The 16,784-nt window shown below is 45.4% G+C and overlaps 1 protein-coding gene across 1 annotated transcript in view; it reads left to right on the forward strand.

Annotated features, from left to right (window-relative positions):
* Nucleotides 1-25: 25 nt before the first annotated feature.
* The window catches only part of dync2i2 (dynein 2 intermediate chain 2), a 70,293-nt gene continuing 53,534 nt past the window's right edge, over nt 26-16,784 (forward strand). Inside the window, exon 1 of the mRNA XM_070863682.1 lies at nt 26-597. Within this exon, the coding sequence (XP_070719783.1) occupies nt 262-597 (336 nt within the window). The 5' untranslated portion in view covers nt 26-261. The remainder of the gene's footprint in view (nt 598-16,784) is intronic.

Below are 16,784 nucleotides of genomic sequence, written 5' to 3' on the forward strand. Positions count from 1 at the left end.
CGCCGCCTGCCCATTGGTCCGGGCCTGAACGGCGCGAGGGACGGTGGGGTGGGCGGAGTCGCTCCCATTTGGAGCGGGTCGTCATGGCGACCTGATTGGGTCGCGTCGACTATTAGCTCATGCTGTGCGCGTGTGGATTGTGCGAGGTTTATTTTTTTTTTAAATCGTGTGTGAGGTGGATGAGTTCTTAATTATGAAACTTTTTTTTTTAAATTAAAAAAAGAAACTAGTTTTGAGGTGGTTTATTTTAAAAAGAGAGCCATGTTCACCGACGAGGTGCGAGAGGCCGTGTCGGTGAAGTCGTGCTGGAGGAAAGCTCCCGAGCTGTGTGACGCAGTTTGTCAAACAGCGGCGGTCCGGCGCGCCGAGGCTTCGGCGCAGGCGCGGCGCCGCGCGGAGATCGGCACGCAGACCGAGCCGCTCGAGTGCCGAGTCCCGCCGGACCTCGATCGGAGCGCCGATCCGGCGGTCGATTGCCCGCGCCTGGCCCGTTTTCTCCGCCAAGTCGAGCCGCTGGTGACCAAGGAGTTAAGCCAGAATGTCAAGAGCCACGCGTTTGACTGGTTTGAAGTCAACTGGATAGACCAGCCACAGACAGTGAGTTTTGCATTTGCAGAAATGGGACCCTGGATGTATTTCAAATCCTATGCAATTTTACAACATTATTTATAAAATAGGATGCTGGGTGTATTTCAAATCTTATGCAATTTTACAGCATTATTTATAAAATAGGATGCTGGATGTATTTCAAATCCTATGCAATTTTACAGCATTATTTATAAAATAGGATGCTGGGTGTATTTCAAATCTTATGCAATTTTGCAACATTATTTGCAAAATAGGATCCCGGATGTATTTTAAATTGTATTCCATTACATGCAATTCAATACATTTACGAAACGAGCTTCTCCGGTAATTTGGACATCGTATTCTCAGTTTCATTCATAGTTCAGCCTTGCCGATTCACTTGGCTGATTCCGGAGATGAGGAGGCTCCCTTATGATGATAGATTGAGTAGACTGGGTCTTTACTCGTTGGAGTTCAGAAGGATGAGGGGTGATCTTATAGAAACATTTAAAATAATGAAAGGGATAGACAAGATAGAGGCAGAGAGGTTGTTTCCTCTGGTCGGGGAGACTAGAACTAGGGAGCACAGCCTCAAAATACGGGGGAGCCAATTTAAAACCGAGTTGAGAAGGAATTTCTTCTCCCAGAGGGTTGTGAATCTGTGGAATTCTCTGCCCAAGGAAGCAGTTGAGGCTAGCTCATTGAATGTATTCAAATCACAAATAGATAGATTTTTAACCAATAAGGGAATTAAGGGTTATGGGGAGCGGGCGGGTAAGTGGAGCTGAGTCCACGGCCAGATCAGCCATGATCTTGTTGAATGGGCATAGCAGGCTCGAGGGGCTAGATGGCCTACTCCTGTTCCTAATTCGTTATGTTCATAGCTGGCAGGAACATCCTCTTGGTGCATACACGGCAAACAGACGCTGTTTACATGGCTCTTCGCTCCTGTAATTTAATAAATAGGAAGACAACTGGCAGTAACATTTTAAGAAGCAAGCGCATTTTGTCAGGTCGGGATGAAATAACAACTAAAGGCAGAACTGGAAACCGTCAGTCGGTCAGAACATGGATAATCGATGTGAAACATTAACCCTACCTTTCTCCCTCTCTACAGATGCTGCTGCCTGACCTGTGTGTTTCCAGTATTTTCTGTTCCTATTTCAAACAAAATAAGGGTTGGGTGGATATTGGGAAAATGTATAGAAATATTTTATTTGAAATACATCCAAGCACCCATTTTCTATATATTTTTAATATATTTAACCTTACTGGAAAAAGATATATTCCTGTACTTTAATAATGTGTGTATGAAAGAAAAAACGTTCATTTATATCACTGCCTTCGAGATCCCAGGTTGTTCCAAATACATGCACCCATCTACCTAATGATATGTCTGTCTCTAAGTTTAGCAGATACAGGTACTTTCTATCAGTTACATTCTCGCATTGTCCCTGTAATTTTCGGTGGTGGGAAAATTATTGGAAAAAATTCTGAAGGACAGGATACATCTTCATTTAGAAAGACACAGATTAATCAAGGACAGTCAGCACGGATTTGTTAAAGGCAGGTTGTGTCTGACTAACTTGATTGAATTTTTTGAGGTGGTAAGAGTCGATGAGGGTAGAGCGTTTAATGTAGTGCATATGGATTTTAGCATGGCTTTTGATAAGGTCCCACATGGCAGACTGGTCACGAAAGTAAAAGCCCATAGTTCCTGACGGTTTCCCGGTGCTCAGCTCGTGCAACACAGGCTCACAGAGAGAGACCCACACACAACGTGTCGTGTCACACACACAATTGTTGGTGGTGTATGCACGGTAGGACGGTCGGTGCGGGATGTTGTGCTCGGCAAGGTGGAGGCCCTTCCGTTGTACTTTCTTTTTCCTGTTTGGTTCACCGTTCAGTCGCTCCCTGCCTGGCTGATTTGTTGGCCCCGATTTTTGGTTCAGCTACCTGGTTGATCCTGCCAGTAGCATATGCTTGTCTCAAAGATTAAGCCATGCATGTCTAAGTATACACGGCCGGTACAGTGAAACTGCGAATGGCTCATTAAATCAGTTATGGTTCCTTTGATCGCTCCAAACATTACTTGGATAACTCTGGTAATTCTAGAGTTAATACATGCCAACGAGTGCTGACCCTCTGGGAATGCGTGCATTTATCAGACCAAAACCAATCCAGGCTTGCCCGGCAGCTTTGGTGACTGACATATTCAAGAGGGAGTTAGATGTGGCCCTTGTGGCTGGGGGGATCGGGGGATGTGGCGAGAGAGCAGGAAAGGGATGCTGAGGGAATGATCAGCCATGATCTTTTTGAATGGCGGTGCGGACTCGAAGGGCCGAATGGCCTTCTCCTGCACCTATTTTCTATGTTTCTATCCAGGGCAAAGTGGCAAGTTGGATCCAAAATTGGCTCAAAGGCAGGAAGCAGAGGGTAATGGTTCATGGGTGTTTTTGTGACTGGAAGGCTGTTTCCAGTGAGGTTCCGCAGGGCTCAGTACTAGGTCCCTTGCGTTTTGTGGTATACATCAATGATCTAGACTTGAATATAGGGGGTATGATTTAGAAGTTTGTAGATGATACTAAAATTGGCTGTTTGGTTGATAATGAAGAAGAAAACTGTAGACTGCAGGAAGACATCAATGAACTAGTCAGGTGGGCAGAACAGTGGCAAATGGAATTCAATTCGGAGAAGTGTGAAGTAATGCACTTGGGGAGGGCTAACAAGGCAAGGAAATATACATTAAATGGTAGGACACTCAGAAGTGTAGAGGAACAAAGGGACCTTGGAGTGCATGTCCACAGATCCCTGAAGGTAGCAGGCCAGGTAGATAAGGTGGTTAAGAAGGTATATAGAATACTTGCCTTTATTAGCCAAGGCATAGAATACAAGAGCAGGGGGTGGGTTAAGCTTGAACTGTATAAAACACTAGTTAGGTCACAGCTAGAGTACTGTATGCAGTTCTGGTCACCACATTACAGGAAAGATGTGATTGCACTGGAGAGGGTACAGAGGAGATTTACGAGGATATTGCTGGGAGTGGTGAATCTTAGCTATGAGGACAGATTGGATAGGCTGGGTTTGTTTTCCTTGGAACAAAGGAGGCTGAGGGGAGACCTCATTGAGGTGTATATAATTATGAGGGGTCTAGATAGAGTGGATAGGAAGGACCTATTTCCCTTAGCAGAGGGGTCAACAACCAGGGGGCATAAATTTAAAGTCATTGATAGAAGATTTAGATGGGATTTGAGGGGAAATTTCTTCACCCAGAGGGTTGTGGGAGTCTGGAACTCACTGCCTGAAAGGGCGGTAGAGGCAGAAACCCTCACCACATTTTAAAAGTACTTGGGTGTGCAATTTAAGTGCTGTAACTTGCAGGGCTAAGGACCTAGAGCTGGAAAGTGGGATTAGGCTGGATAGCCTCTTTGTCGGCTGACACGGACACGATGGACCGTGCTGTAAATTTCTATGATTTGGCAAATTTCTGTGTCACACATGTTCCACCCTTATCTCTTGATGGAGCTGATATGCAAATTTAATAATCTGTCTTTCGGATGAGATGTTAAACCAAGGCCCTGTCTACCCTACCCTCTTCGGTGGTCGGAAAAGATCCCATAGCACTATTTCAAAGAACTACCCTGTCTTCTCTCTGGGGGCCAATATTTAACACTTAATCACTGTCACTAAAACAGATAATCTGGTCATTTTCACATTTTGTGGGATCTTGCTATATGCAAATTGGCTGCCAAGTTTCCTACCTTACAACAGTGACTACACTTCAAAAGTACTTCATTGGCGGTAAAACGGTAAAATGCTTTGGGATGTCCGGTGGTCGTGAAAGGAGCTGCATAAATGCAACAAGAACATGTATTCAAGGGACGTTTCACTATGTTAAAGGCACTATGTAAACATAGTGAAACGTCCCAAGGTGCTTCACAGGAGTATTCTGAGACAAAAAATTTGACCGCAAGCCACATAAGGAGAAATTAGGGCAGGTGACCAAAAGCTTGGTCGAAGAGGTAGGTTTTAAGGAGCGTCTTAAAGGAGACGGGGAGGGTAGGCAGGGAGCTCCAGAGCTTAAGGCCTAGGCAACAGAAGGCATGGCTGCCAATGGTTGAGCGATTATAATCAAAGATACTCACGATGGGCAAAATTAGAGGAGTGCAGATATCTCCGGGGGGGGGGGGGGGGTTGTGGGGCTGGAGGAGATTACAGAGATATGGAGGGATATGAAAACAAGGATGAGAATTTTGAAATCGAGGGGTTGTTTGACCGGGAGCCAATGTAGGTCAGCGAGCGCAGGAGTGAAGGGTGAGCGGGACTTGGTGCGAGTTAGGACATGGGCAGCTGAGTTTTGAATGACCTCGAGTTTACGTAGGGTAGAATGTGGGAAGCCAGCAGGGAGTGCGTTGGAATAGTCAAGTCTAGAGGTAACAAAGGCATGGATGAGGGTTTCAGCAGCGAATGAGCTGAGGCAAAAGGTGTAGATGGGCGATGTTACGGAGGTGGAAATAGGCGGTCTGAGTTATGCTGCGGATATGTGGTTAAAAGCTCATTTCAGGGTCAAATATGACGCCGAGGTTGCGACTAGTGTGGTTCGGCCTCAGACATAAGTTGGGGGGAGGGATAGAATCAGTGGCTGGGGAATGGAGTTTGTGGTGGGGACCGAAAACAATGACTTCAGTCTTCCTAATATTTAATTGGAGAACATTTCTACTCATCCCTGAACTGTGTGTTGGACAAGCAGTCTGACAATTTAGAGACCGTGAAGGGTTGAGAGAAGTGGTAGTGAGGTAGAGCTTGGTGTCATCAGCGTACATGTAGGAACTGCCGCGTTTTTTTTTTAAAGGATGATGTTGCTAAGGGGCAGCATGTAGATGTGAAATAGGAGGGGTCCAAGGGTAGATCCTTGGGGGACACCAGAGGTAACGATGCGGGGGCGGAAAGAGAAGCCGTTGCAGGTGATTCTCTGGCTACGATTAGAAAGATAAAGATAGAACCAGGTACAGTGGTGGAGAGATGTTGGGGAAGGATAGAGTGGTCAACTGTGTCAAAAGCTGCAGACAAGTCAAGAAGGATGAGGAGGGATAGTGTACCTTTGTCACAATCACAAAGGATGTCATTTGTGACTTTGAGAGCCGTTTCGGTACTTCGTCATGCGCGGAAACCAGATTGGAGGGATTCAAACCTGGAGTTGCGGGAAAGATGGGCACGGATTTGGGAGGCGATAGCACGTTCAAGGACTTTGGAGATGGGGCGGTAGTTTGCAAGGATGGAGGGGTTGAGGATTTTATTTTTTGAGGAGAGAGGTGATGACATAGTAACATAGAAAATAGGTGCAGGAGTAGGCCATTCGGCTGTTTGAGCCTGCACCGCCATTCAATGAGTTCATGGCTGAACATGCAACTTCAGTACCCCATTCCTGCTTTCTCGCCATACCCCTTGATCCCCCTAGTAGTAAGGACTACATCTAACTCCTTTTTGAATATATTTAGTGAATTGGCCTCAACAACTTTCTGTGGTAGAGAATTCCACAGGTTCACCACTCTCTGGGTGAAGAAGTTTCTCCTCATCTCGGTCCTAAATGGCTTACCCCTTATCCTTAGACTGTGACCCCTGGTTCTGGAACGTCAGATTTGAGGGAGAGGAGAACAATACCTGAGGAGAGAGAAACATTAACAATGTCAGCTAACATGGAAGCCAGAAAAGGAAGTTGGGTGATCAGCAGTTTGGTGGGAATAATGTCAAGGGAGCAGCAAGTGGATCTCATGGACAGGACGAGCTCGGAGAGGTCATGGAGGGAGATCGGAGAGAAACTGGAGAAAGATGTGAGGTTAAGGCAGGGAGGGGTCCTTAGAGGAAGTTTAGCCTGGTGGGTTAGGGGAAGGAAGAGGCAGCTGAATGGATGGTCTCAATCTTAGAGACCAAGAAGTCCATGAGCTCCTCACATTTATTGTCGGAGGTGAAGGTGGGGACTGGGGTGAGGGGTTTAAGAATAAGGTTAGAAATGGAGAATAGAAGCCGGGGTTTAACTTTGCATTCCAGAATGATTCTGGAATAGGGAGCAATTTTGGCAGACGAGAACAAGACCTGATACTGCTTTGTGTGTGGTCCAGCCAGATCTTCCGGTGAATGGCTAAATCACTCGTCTGCCATATCCATTCAAGTCTGCGTCCCTTGGACTTAAGGGAGCAAAGATGAAGGCTGTACCAGGGGGAACTGCTAGGGTGAGAGAGAGTAATTGTTTTAATAGGGACTAGAGCATCAAAGGTGGTGTTGAGGGTGTGATTGAGCAGATGTCAGAAATATCATGGTGAATGGAGGGCCAAAGGCTGGACAGTTGGGAGTTCATAAGTGCAGGTGTAAGAGAGTGGGGAGAGAGTTTTTTCCAGGGACAGACACAGAAGGGGGTGGGGTGGGTGGAAGGGGGATGTGGGTGTAGAGCGATACGAGGAAGTGGTCAGAGATGGCCTTGTCTGTGATTGACACGATGGGAGTAGCAAATCTTCTATAATTATGGTTCAAATTTAGTAATTGTACTTTGCTCGTATACAAATGTCTTCGCTGGAAGGTGATCTCAAAACAACATTTCAGGATATTGGGCTCAATTTTCCCCAAAGCATTTTGTTGGCGTACTTGAAGAGTTACAACTGATTTTTTTGGGGTCTAAGTACGGCAAAAAAAAAGATTCTAAGTTTCCCCTTTGGATTTCTTCATTTTGGCGTGACCTAACCCGACCTTAAGTTTTGGGGGTGGAGCCTTGATCTGTGCCAAAAAGATCGGGCTGCCATGGTCACCAGGGACACAATGCAAACTGAAGCATACAGCGAGCTCCCAACACATTAAAAGAATTGAAAAACACATCGCTCTCGCTCCTGTGTGTGTGTGAACCGGAGACTGAGAATGGGACCGGCAGGGTTGGAGGTAAGTTGCTGCTATGTGTTTTTCAATTTTAGTGTGTCCAGGCATCTGCTGCACCGATTTCATTAACTCTAGGGAAGGTTTTTCAGTAGAGGCCACATACGCTGGCCTAAGCAGAATTGGAGTAACTCCCAGCTGGCCAAACTTCCCTAATTGGCCTAGGTGGCTGGTTACGCCCCCTTTGGAAAGCAGTGACAGGATCGGTCCAAGTCAGCATGGATTTATGAAAGGGAAATCATGCTTGACAAATCTTCTGGAATTTTTTGAGGATGTAACTAGCAGAGTGGACAAGGAGAACCAGTGGATGTGGTGTATTTGGACTTTCAAAAAGCCTTTGACAAGGTCCCACATAAGAGATTGGTGTGCAAAATCAAAGCACATGGTATTGGGGGTAATGTACTGGCATGGATAGAGAATTGGTTGGCAGACAGGAAGCAGGGAGTCAGGATAAACGGGTCCTTTTCGGAATGGGAGGCAGTGACTAGTGGAGTGCCGCAGGGCTCAGTGCTGGGACCCCAGCTCTTTACAATATACATCAATGATTTGGATGAAGGAATTGAGTGTAATATCTCCAAGTTTGCAGATAACACTAAACTGAGTGGCGGTGTGAGCTGTGAGGAGGATGGTAAGAGGCTGCAGGGTGACTTAGACAGGTTAGGTGAGTGGGCAAATGCATGGCAGATGCAGTACAATGTGGATAAATGAGAGGTTATCCACTTTGGTGGCAAAAACACGAAGGCAGAATATTATCTGAATGGCGGCAGATTATGAAAAGGGGAGGTGCAACGAGACCTGGGTGTCATGGTTCATCAGTCATTGAAAGTTGGCATGCAGGTACAGCAGGTGGTGAAGAAGGCAAATGGCATGTTGGCCTTCATAGCTAGGGGATTTGAGTATAGGAGCATGGAGGTCTTGCTGCTATTGTACAGGGCCTTGGTGAGGCCTCAGCTGGAATATTGTGTTCAGTTTTGGTCTCCTAATCTGAGGAAGGACGTTCTTGCTATTGAGGGAGTGCAGCAAAGATTCACCAGACTGATTCCAGGGATGGCTGGACTGTCATATGAGGAGAGACTGGATCAACTGGGCCTTTATACACTGGAGTTTAGAAGGATGAGAGGGGATCTCATAGAAACGTATAAGATTCTGACGGGACGGGACAGATTAGATGCGGGAAGAATGTTCCCGATGTTGGGTAAGTCCAGAACCGGGGGCACAGCCTTAGGATAAGGGGTAGGCCATTTAGGACTGAGATGAGGAGAAACTTCTTCACTCAGAGAGTTGTTAACCTGTGGAATTCCCTGCTGCAGAGAGTTATTGATGCCTGTTCATTGGATGTATTCAAGAGGGAGTTAGATATGGCCCTTACCGCTAAAGGGAGAGAAAGCGAGAAAGGGGTACTGAGGTGAAGGATCAGCCATGATCTTATTGAATGGTGGTGCAGGCTCGAAAGGCCGAATGGCTTACTCCTGCACCTATTTTCTATGTTTCTATGTTTCTTTGGCTGAAAAAAAAAACTGCCCTAAAATAATCATAACTAACTGAGTTACATTGATGCAAATGTGCAAATTGATTGGGGAAACTGTGGTTTTTCCAATTTAGGCCAAAAAGAGCAGCCTGCTCCAAAAGAATGGTGCAAATCACTGGGGAAACTAGCCCAATATGAAGAAACTTATCAATAGACATCACATGTGTGTGTTTGAGTACCTTTATTTAATTCTTGAAGGTCTTGGTCTCTTCGAACCTGGATCTGGATTTTTTTTTAGTCCAGAGGTATGACAGATGGCTGTTCGCAGATCCCACACTCTGAACACGTACAGTGTGCTGCATTTCTCAGGCTCCTTCAGTAGTATTTGATCAGTTCAACTGGAAAATTATTTCTCCTCCACCTCAAATAGTTGTTTGTTAGAGTTACTTGATGAAAAGCTATGAGCTAAATTTCAAAAACTCCAGGTAACAGTGTTTTTTTTTCAAATAAGGAGAGGTCATGTGTGACAGCGGAAAAGGGAAAGAAATATGCAGAAACCCACATCAAACATCATGATACTGACTACATGTCTGCGGCAATGTTTATCTATTTATTTTGTTTACCTTTAAATTCCAAACATTTTATTATTTTCACCCAGCGCAATAGTCCGATTGTGTCTGTGTGTAACCAGTTCCAGTTTTTGGTTTTGCAAATGATTTGAATATAAATGGGACAATAAATTTGAAACGATATTCAAAAAATCTCTTAAAAGCTATTAAATCATTGCTAAGCTTTAGAAACTGTTTCTATTTATAATTTGAAAAAAAGATTTGCATTTCTATAGCGACTTTCACTACCTGGGGATGTTCCAAAGTGCTTTGCAGCCAATGAAGTACTTTTGAAGTGTAGCCACTGTTGTAATATAGGAGGCAAAATCACTGGCCCTGCAATTTGTGGAGGTGGGAAGAAGTCCTGAACGGGAACCCCGGAAGTCCTGCGGAGATTAACTGCAGGTGCATTTAAAAAAATGTCACCAGGTTTTCTGGCGGCCCGACAGTCAACCTGCCTGTCGTACATTAAAACCTGCGGCGCAAGGCTGCAGCTGAGGAGCAGAGAGCAGGCAGGGCGAGATCGTGTGGGGGGGGGGGGGGCAGGGGGCGGAGAGAGAAGGGACGAGGAGCTTGTTGGGGCCTGGATGAAACACTCCTGCTCCTCCTGGCCCACAAGCAGTTCTGTAAAGGCACTTACTCTTCTGGATCCAGCCCTTCTCGCCTCCTGCTGAGTTTCCCGAACCCTGGGAAAACCGGCTGAAATGGGGGAAAAAATAAAAAGAATGTTTTTTGGAAGAAAAAAAGGGAGGCGCACAGGTTCCTATAAAAAAATTTTTTACCAACCGACCTGCCTTCTGAGAGCGGGTTGGTCGCCCGCCTCTGTTAAAACTGGAAGTAGGTGAGTTGGGGTCGGCTTTCGAATTTTTCAAATTTTAACTTCTCATCTGACTCAACCCCACCTGTTCTTGGAGGTTAAAATTAGCCCCATTGTGCATGCAAGATTCTACAGCGGAGTTGGGTGGGGGAAGCACTAATTATTTGCTGTTGATAGCATAGAAGGAGGCCATTCGGCCCGTCGTGTCGGTGCCGACTGTAAAAGAACTATCCAGCCCAATCCCACTTTCCAGCTCTCTGTCCGTAGCAGTGTAGGTTACGGCACTTCAGGTGCACATCCAAGTACTTTTTAAATGTGATGAAGGTTTCTGCCTTCAACACCCTTTCAAGCAGTGAGTTCCAGACCCCCACCACCCTCTGGGTGAAAAAAGTTCTCTTCAATTCCCCTCTAACCTCTACCAATTACTTTAAATCTATGCCCCTTGGTTATTGACCTGTCTGCTAAGGGAAATAGGTCCTTCCTGTCCACTCTATCTAGACCACTAAATCCTGGAAGGTGTGTGAGGGAATCATTTATTTGGTATGACAACCTGATAACACTGTCAACAGTAACAGTAACTTAGAATTATATAGCATCTTCAATGTTGATAAACATCCCAAGGTGCTTACTATTTTGTTACTGAGTTTCTAACCTCAAAAAAGGCTCAGACTTGTAGTTAAAGTAAATACTTTCTGAAGTATATTTTTCGAAGTCTTATCATTGATGGGGCATCTCCTTCCACCCACTTTCTAAGGGTGGAAAAATTGATGACTGAATTTTGCTTGTTGAAAGTTAAGATCAATTTTATTATTGCAGCCATGTGTTTATTTAATCTTCCAAGAAACAGAGACACTGAATCTGTATATTTGAGGCTATAGTATTTACTAATTTTGCAGGAAATGGTTTGCAAAACTCTTACTACAACAACAACAGCTGACATTATATAGCACCTTTAACATCCCAAGGCATTTTACTGAAGCGTGATCAAGACAACAATTGAAATATCTTAATTCATTGCTTAGAGATCTCTTGGAAACGGGTAAATAAGTGCTGCCAGACCTTAAACTCCTACCCCAGAATAGTCAGACTGGTTCCCTTCCACCATCCACTACTGCCGGCAGACACCAGTGAACCAAACCGCACATTCGTTCTTCCTCCACAGTGCTGCCAAATCTTTGCCAAAAATAGATCAGTCTGTCTCTTTTGCTGCTTGTTGCTGTTTCTGACATTACAACAGTGACCACACTTGAAAAAGTACTTCATTGGTTGTAAAGCGCTTTGGAACATCCAGTGGCTGTGAAAGGAGCTATAGAGTGGCAAGTCTTGTTTTTTTTTGTGGGATCTTGCTTCTTGTGTGAGGATTGGCTGCTATGTTTGTCTACATAACAAGGCTGTGAAGTGGTTTGGGATGGGATGTGTTGATACAAGTTAATTTGCTCTTCCACACTCCAATGTAAACTTTGACTAATGGTGAGCAATGCCACAGGAGGTCTGCTAGTACTAACTGTCTTTTATTCCTTGTCTGAGAATGCAGGTCTGTACAGATATAATTGACCAGTTATTCCGGTTAGAGGCTGCCCGGGGGCAGATGCCTCTGACCGGATTTGTTTTTCGAAAGTACCCGGTGATCCCTAAATTGTCAGACTGCTTCTCCGACTTCCAGTTCTGGATGAGCAGAAACTTTCTCCAATTAAATATTGGGAAGACCAAAGCCATTGTCTTTGTTCCCCGCCACAAACTGCGTTCCCTAGCCATTGACTCCATTCCTCTCCTTAGCATCTATCTGACTCTAAACCAGACTGTTTGCAACCTAGGCGTCATATCCGGCCACATACCCACGGCATAACTAAAACAGCCTATTTCCACCTCCGACCCTGCCTCAGCTCTTCTGCTGTTGAAACGCTCATCCATGCCTTTGTTACCTCTAGACGTGACTACTCCAACACACTCCTGCCTGAGCTCCCACATTCTACACTACATAAACTTGAGGTCATCCAAAACTCAGCTGTCCATGTCCTAACTCGCACCAAGTCTCACTCACTCATCGCCCTTGTGCTCGCTGAACTATATTTGCTCCCAGTTAAGCAGCGCCTTAATTTCAAAATTCTCATCCTTGTTTACAAATCCCTCTATGGCCTCGCCCCTTCCTATCTCTGTAATCTCTTTCAGCCTCACAACCGTACGAGATGTCTGCCCCCCTCAAATTCTGCCCTCTTGAGTAACCCTGATTATAATCAGCGGCCGTGCCTTCAGCTGCCTGGGCCCCAAGCTCTGGAACCCCCCCCCCCCCAAACCTCTCTGACCCTCTACCTCTCTTTCCTCCTTTATGACGCTCCTTAAAACCTACCTCTTTAACCAAGCTTTTGGTCATCATCTGTAATTTCTTCTTCTATGGCTCGCTGTCAAATTTAGCTGTTTTTTGTTTCGTATCACCACTGTGAAGCGCCTTGGGCTGTTTTGCTACGTTAAAGGCGCTATATAAATAAAAGTTGCTGTTGTCCCAGAGGAACTAACGCTTCCGCTCCAAGGCCTAGATGCGCAGCCCAGCACAGAGGCCCACGCATCCCAGGAGCACACTGGTATCCTGGGATCACGTGGGCCTGGACCACCAATAAACATGGAGTATTCTCATTGATAGTACCTCCGTTTGTACGGAGCTGCCATTACTATGAATACCTCCAAAAACACAATACATAAATTAAAGAAACACCTCACATATTTAAAATTAATTGAAATTGAATTAAAATGAAATTGAATACGGCACAAGATAAAAGTTCACGGGGTTGGGGGTAATATATTAGCATGGATAGAGGATTGGCTAACTAACAGAACAGAGTCAGGATAAATGGTTCATTCTCTGGTTGGCAACCAGTAACTAGTGGAGTGCCGCAGAGATCAGTGCTGGGACCCCAACTATTTACTATCTATATTAACGACTTGGAAGAGAGGACCGAGTGTAACGTAGCCAAGTTTGCTGATGATACAAAGATGGGAGGAAAAGCAATGTGTGAAGAGGACACACAAAATCTGCAAAAGGACATAGACAGTCTAAGTGAGCTCAAGGGGTCGTATGGCCTACTCCTGTTCCTATTTCTAATGTTCTTATGAATGTTTGTTTTAGAAACATTTTTTTTAAACATGTTTTTTAAAAGGGTTAAAAATTAACTTACTTTAATGGACAGGGTTTTTAATATAAAAATTAGTAATAAAATAAAAATTTTCTTTCTTTTAAAACTCTTACGCTGCCTTGCGCTTGCTTTTACCAGGCGTAAGAGTTTGAAGGACATTCGCTGGGCCGGAGTTGGACAAATAGCCCAAATCTCCACCCACAAAGGCCCTTCTCCCGGGGATGCGTGCGATCTGTCAAAAGAAATCCTGGAACCTGCGGGGCCTCTTCGGGCACGTGCGCAAATCTTATGCACCCGAAGCGGCTGCAATTTACGGCCCAATATTGTATTATAATCTTTCCACTTGGCCTGTTACAAACTAAGTAAAAACAATCTGCGAATAATTGTGCTCCTTGGGTAACCGCCCTCCCCGCTCCATGTTGATATGCCTCCAAGATATCAAAGACTGACAGTGCTCTCTGCCAAATCCGTCAAAACAGCCATATCGTCGTATTTGTTTTTGCAGTTTGTTTCCACAAACTTAAAAAAAACTGTTTTGGTACCGTCCCAAAGTAAACCCAGACAAATTCCGAATGTAATTAAACTCCCTGCCAGCTGTGTGACTGAGGCACCGCTCCACTCGCCCGATGATCTTGACTTGCAACAGTTTGTGCAAAACAGTGCAAGTTTCCTTTCATTATAGTGCCTGTCAGTTAAGTTGACTTGGGGTTGGATAGAATCAAGTCCTCCATGATTTCATCCATAAAGTGTTCAGTGCTTTATTGATTTGTGCCTGAAACTTCATTATGTCTATTCTGCTCCACCTCACTTATAACAAAGCAAGTTCTGGCAGTTTAGGTGCCTGTTAATGTTTTTAACACCTTGATTTAAAAAGAAAAACTTGCATTTCTATAGCGACTTTCACAACCCCAGGATGTCTCCAGGGGAATCAAGGGATATGGGGGTCAGGTGGGAAAGTGGAGATGAGGTCGAGGATCAGCCATGAATGGTGGAGCAGGCTTGAAGGGCCACATGTCCTACTCCTGCTCCTAATTCTTATGCTCAAAGTGCTTTAGAGCCAATGAAGTACTTTTTGAAGTGTAGTCACTTGTAACGTAAATGCAGCAGTCAGTTTGCGCACAGCAAGCTCCCACAAATAGCAATGTGATAATGATCAGATTTCTTTTTGTGACGTTGGTTGAGGGATAAATTTTGGCCTTGTAATCTTTTACATTCACCAGAGAGGGCCTCGGTTTAATGTCTCATTAAAGGCGGCACCTCTGACAGTGCAGCGCTCCCTTAGCACTGCACTGGGAGTGCCAGCCTAGATTTTGTGCTCAAGTGTCTGGAGTGGGACTTGAACCCACAGCCTTCTGTCTGAGGTGAGAGTGCTGCCCACTGAGCCATGGCTAACACACGATTAGGCATTGGGGTTTCAGGTATCCAGTGCCACAGAGTGTTGGATAATGTTTCTTGTGGAACATGGAGGCTAGGTTTTGGGGCTTTTGCTTTGGTCTGTCAACAGGCAAGCATTGCTTTCCTGGAGCCGAATGCATTGCTCAGCAACCTCAAGTCAGTAGGAGGTGACTTACTCTGTGTTCTGGACGGAGTTCTAGGTGATCACAGTATCTGTCTGTTTCACCCGGGCCGGAGAGGCGAGTCTGTGAAGCTTTTTGCTTTTGGATTCCTGGGATTGATGCAGAATGTTGAGCGGTAGGTGCGCTGCTCGTTTATTCCTGGAATAAACTAAGATTTTCCATCTTTGTCAGCTTGGCAGGCTGGTAGCACTCTTTGCTTCTCGAGTCTTAAAAGTTGCAGGTTCAAGTCCCATGCCAGGATTTGAGTGCCAGGTTGTCAATTATTGCATTGTTAAGGTACTGCATTGTGTTTCAGATGAGATGTTAAATAAAAACGACTGTCTGTTCTGGTGGACATTACAGATCACGTGCTAGTATTTGAAAATGTACAGAGACTTCTCTTAGTCAGTATTCCTTTCTCAACCAGCACCAGCACAAATGCTTTAGCTGTTTATCTCATTAAAAGCAAATTAATTGGTTGTGATGTTTTTTGGACATCCTGAGTGTCATGTATGTAACCACAATGTAACACCGCTGTATTACTGTATACACTCAACCTAGATGCACACCTTGACCACAAGGGGTGAACTTGTGGGAGACACTCCTTACCTGATCACACTGGTATAAAAAGGGAGGTCCCACGCAGGGTCATCATCTTTGGAGCCCTGTGAATAAAGAGTTAAGGTCACAGAGTGACTTTTTCCCCAGAATGTGCCTCGTGTGGTTTCATACTGTAGAGTAAGGACTTTACATTGGCGACGAGAAACAGGAATTCACAACCCACGAGAATGACCACCGGTAGCACAGAGGAACGGTACTGTGTTGAGGGAAACTGGGACGATTTTGTCGAGATGCTTCAGCAAAGCTTCATTACGAAAGAATGGCTGGGGGATGCAGCGGCCGAAAAGCGAAGGGCTCATCTTTTGACTAGCTGCGAACCAAAGACTTGCGCATTCATGAAGGACTTACTAACACCCGAAAAGCTGGCGGCCAAAACCTTTGAAGAACTTAGCAAATTGATCAGGGAGTGCCTCAAATCAGCGAGTAGCATACATATGGCCCGACACAGATTCTACACCCACCGACGTCGTGAAGGACAGAGCATACCGGACTTTGTAGCGGACCTCCGGTGTTTGGCCAGCCTCTAAGTTCACAGACACCTGCAGGGGGGAGATGCTAAGGGACTTCTTTATCGAGGGCATCGGTCATGCGGGAATTTTCCGCAAATTAATTGAGACCAAGGATTTGACCTTGGAAGCAGCGGCGTTGTTAGCTCAAACTTTCATGGCGGGGGAGGAAGAGACGAAAATAATATACACGCGCAATTCTGCCTCTAACGCGCCGATGGATCAGGGAGTCAACATCATCAATGCGACTCGGAGCCCCGCAGGCAGGCAGGCAGGGGCAGTCCGACATTCCCCAGGCAGCAATAGACCCCAGAGTAGGACTTCAACAGAGACAATGGCAGGCTGAACAGACAGTCACGCCATCACAGTGGACACTGCGGCCCGGGATGGGGCCATTGACACCCACTAATAGGGTACTTAAGAGCAGTCAAAGGGACAGTCAGCGCGGAATGCCTGGCCATAGTCCCTTTGTCCCCAACAATGGAAACTTTAACTCGTGCTGGAGGTGTTGGGGGAAAAAATACAGCCAGATCTTGTAGATTTCAACAGTTTGTCTGCAGGAACTGCAATCTCAGTGGCCACTTAGCTCGAA

This window comes from Pristiophorus japonicus, chromosome 20 (assembly GCF_044704955.1).
Source record: "Pristiophorus japonicus isolate sPriJap1 chromosome 20, sPriJap1.hap1, whole genome shotgun sequence".
Lineage (NCBI taxonomy): Eukaryota > Metazoa > Chordata > Chondrichthyes > Pristiophoridae > Pristiophorus > Pristiophorus japonicus.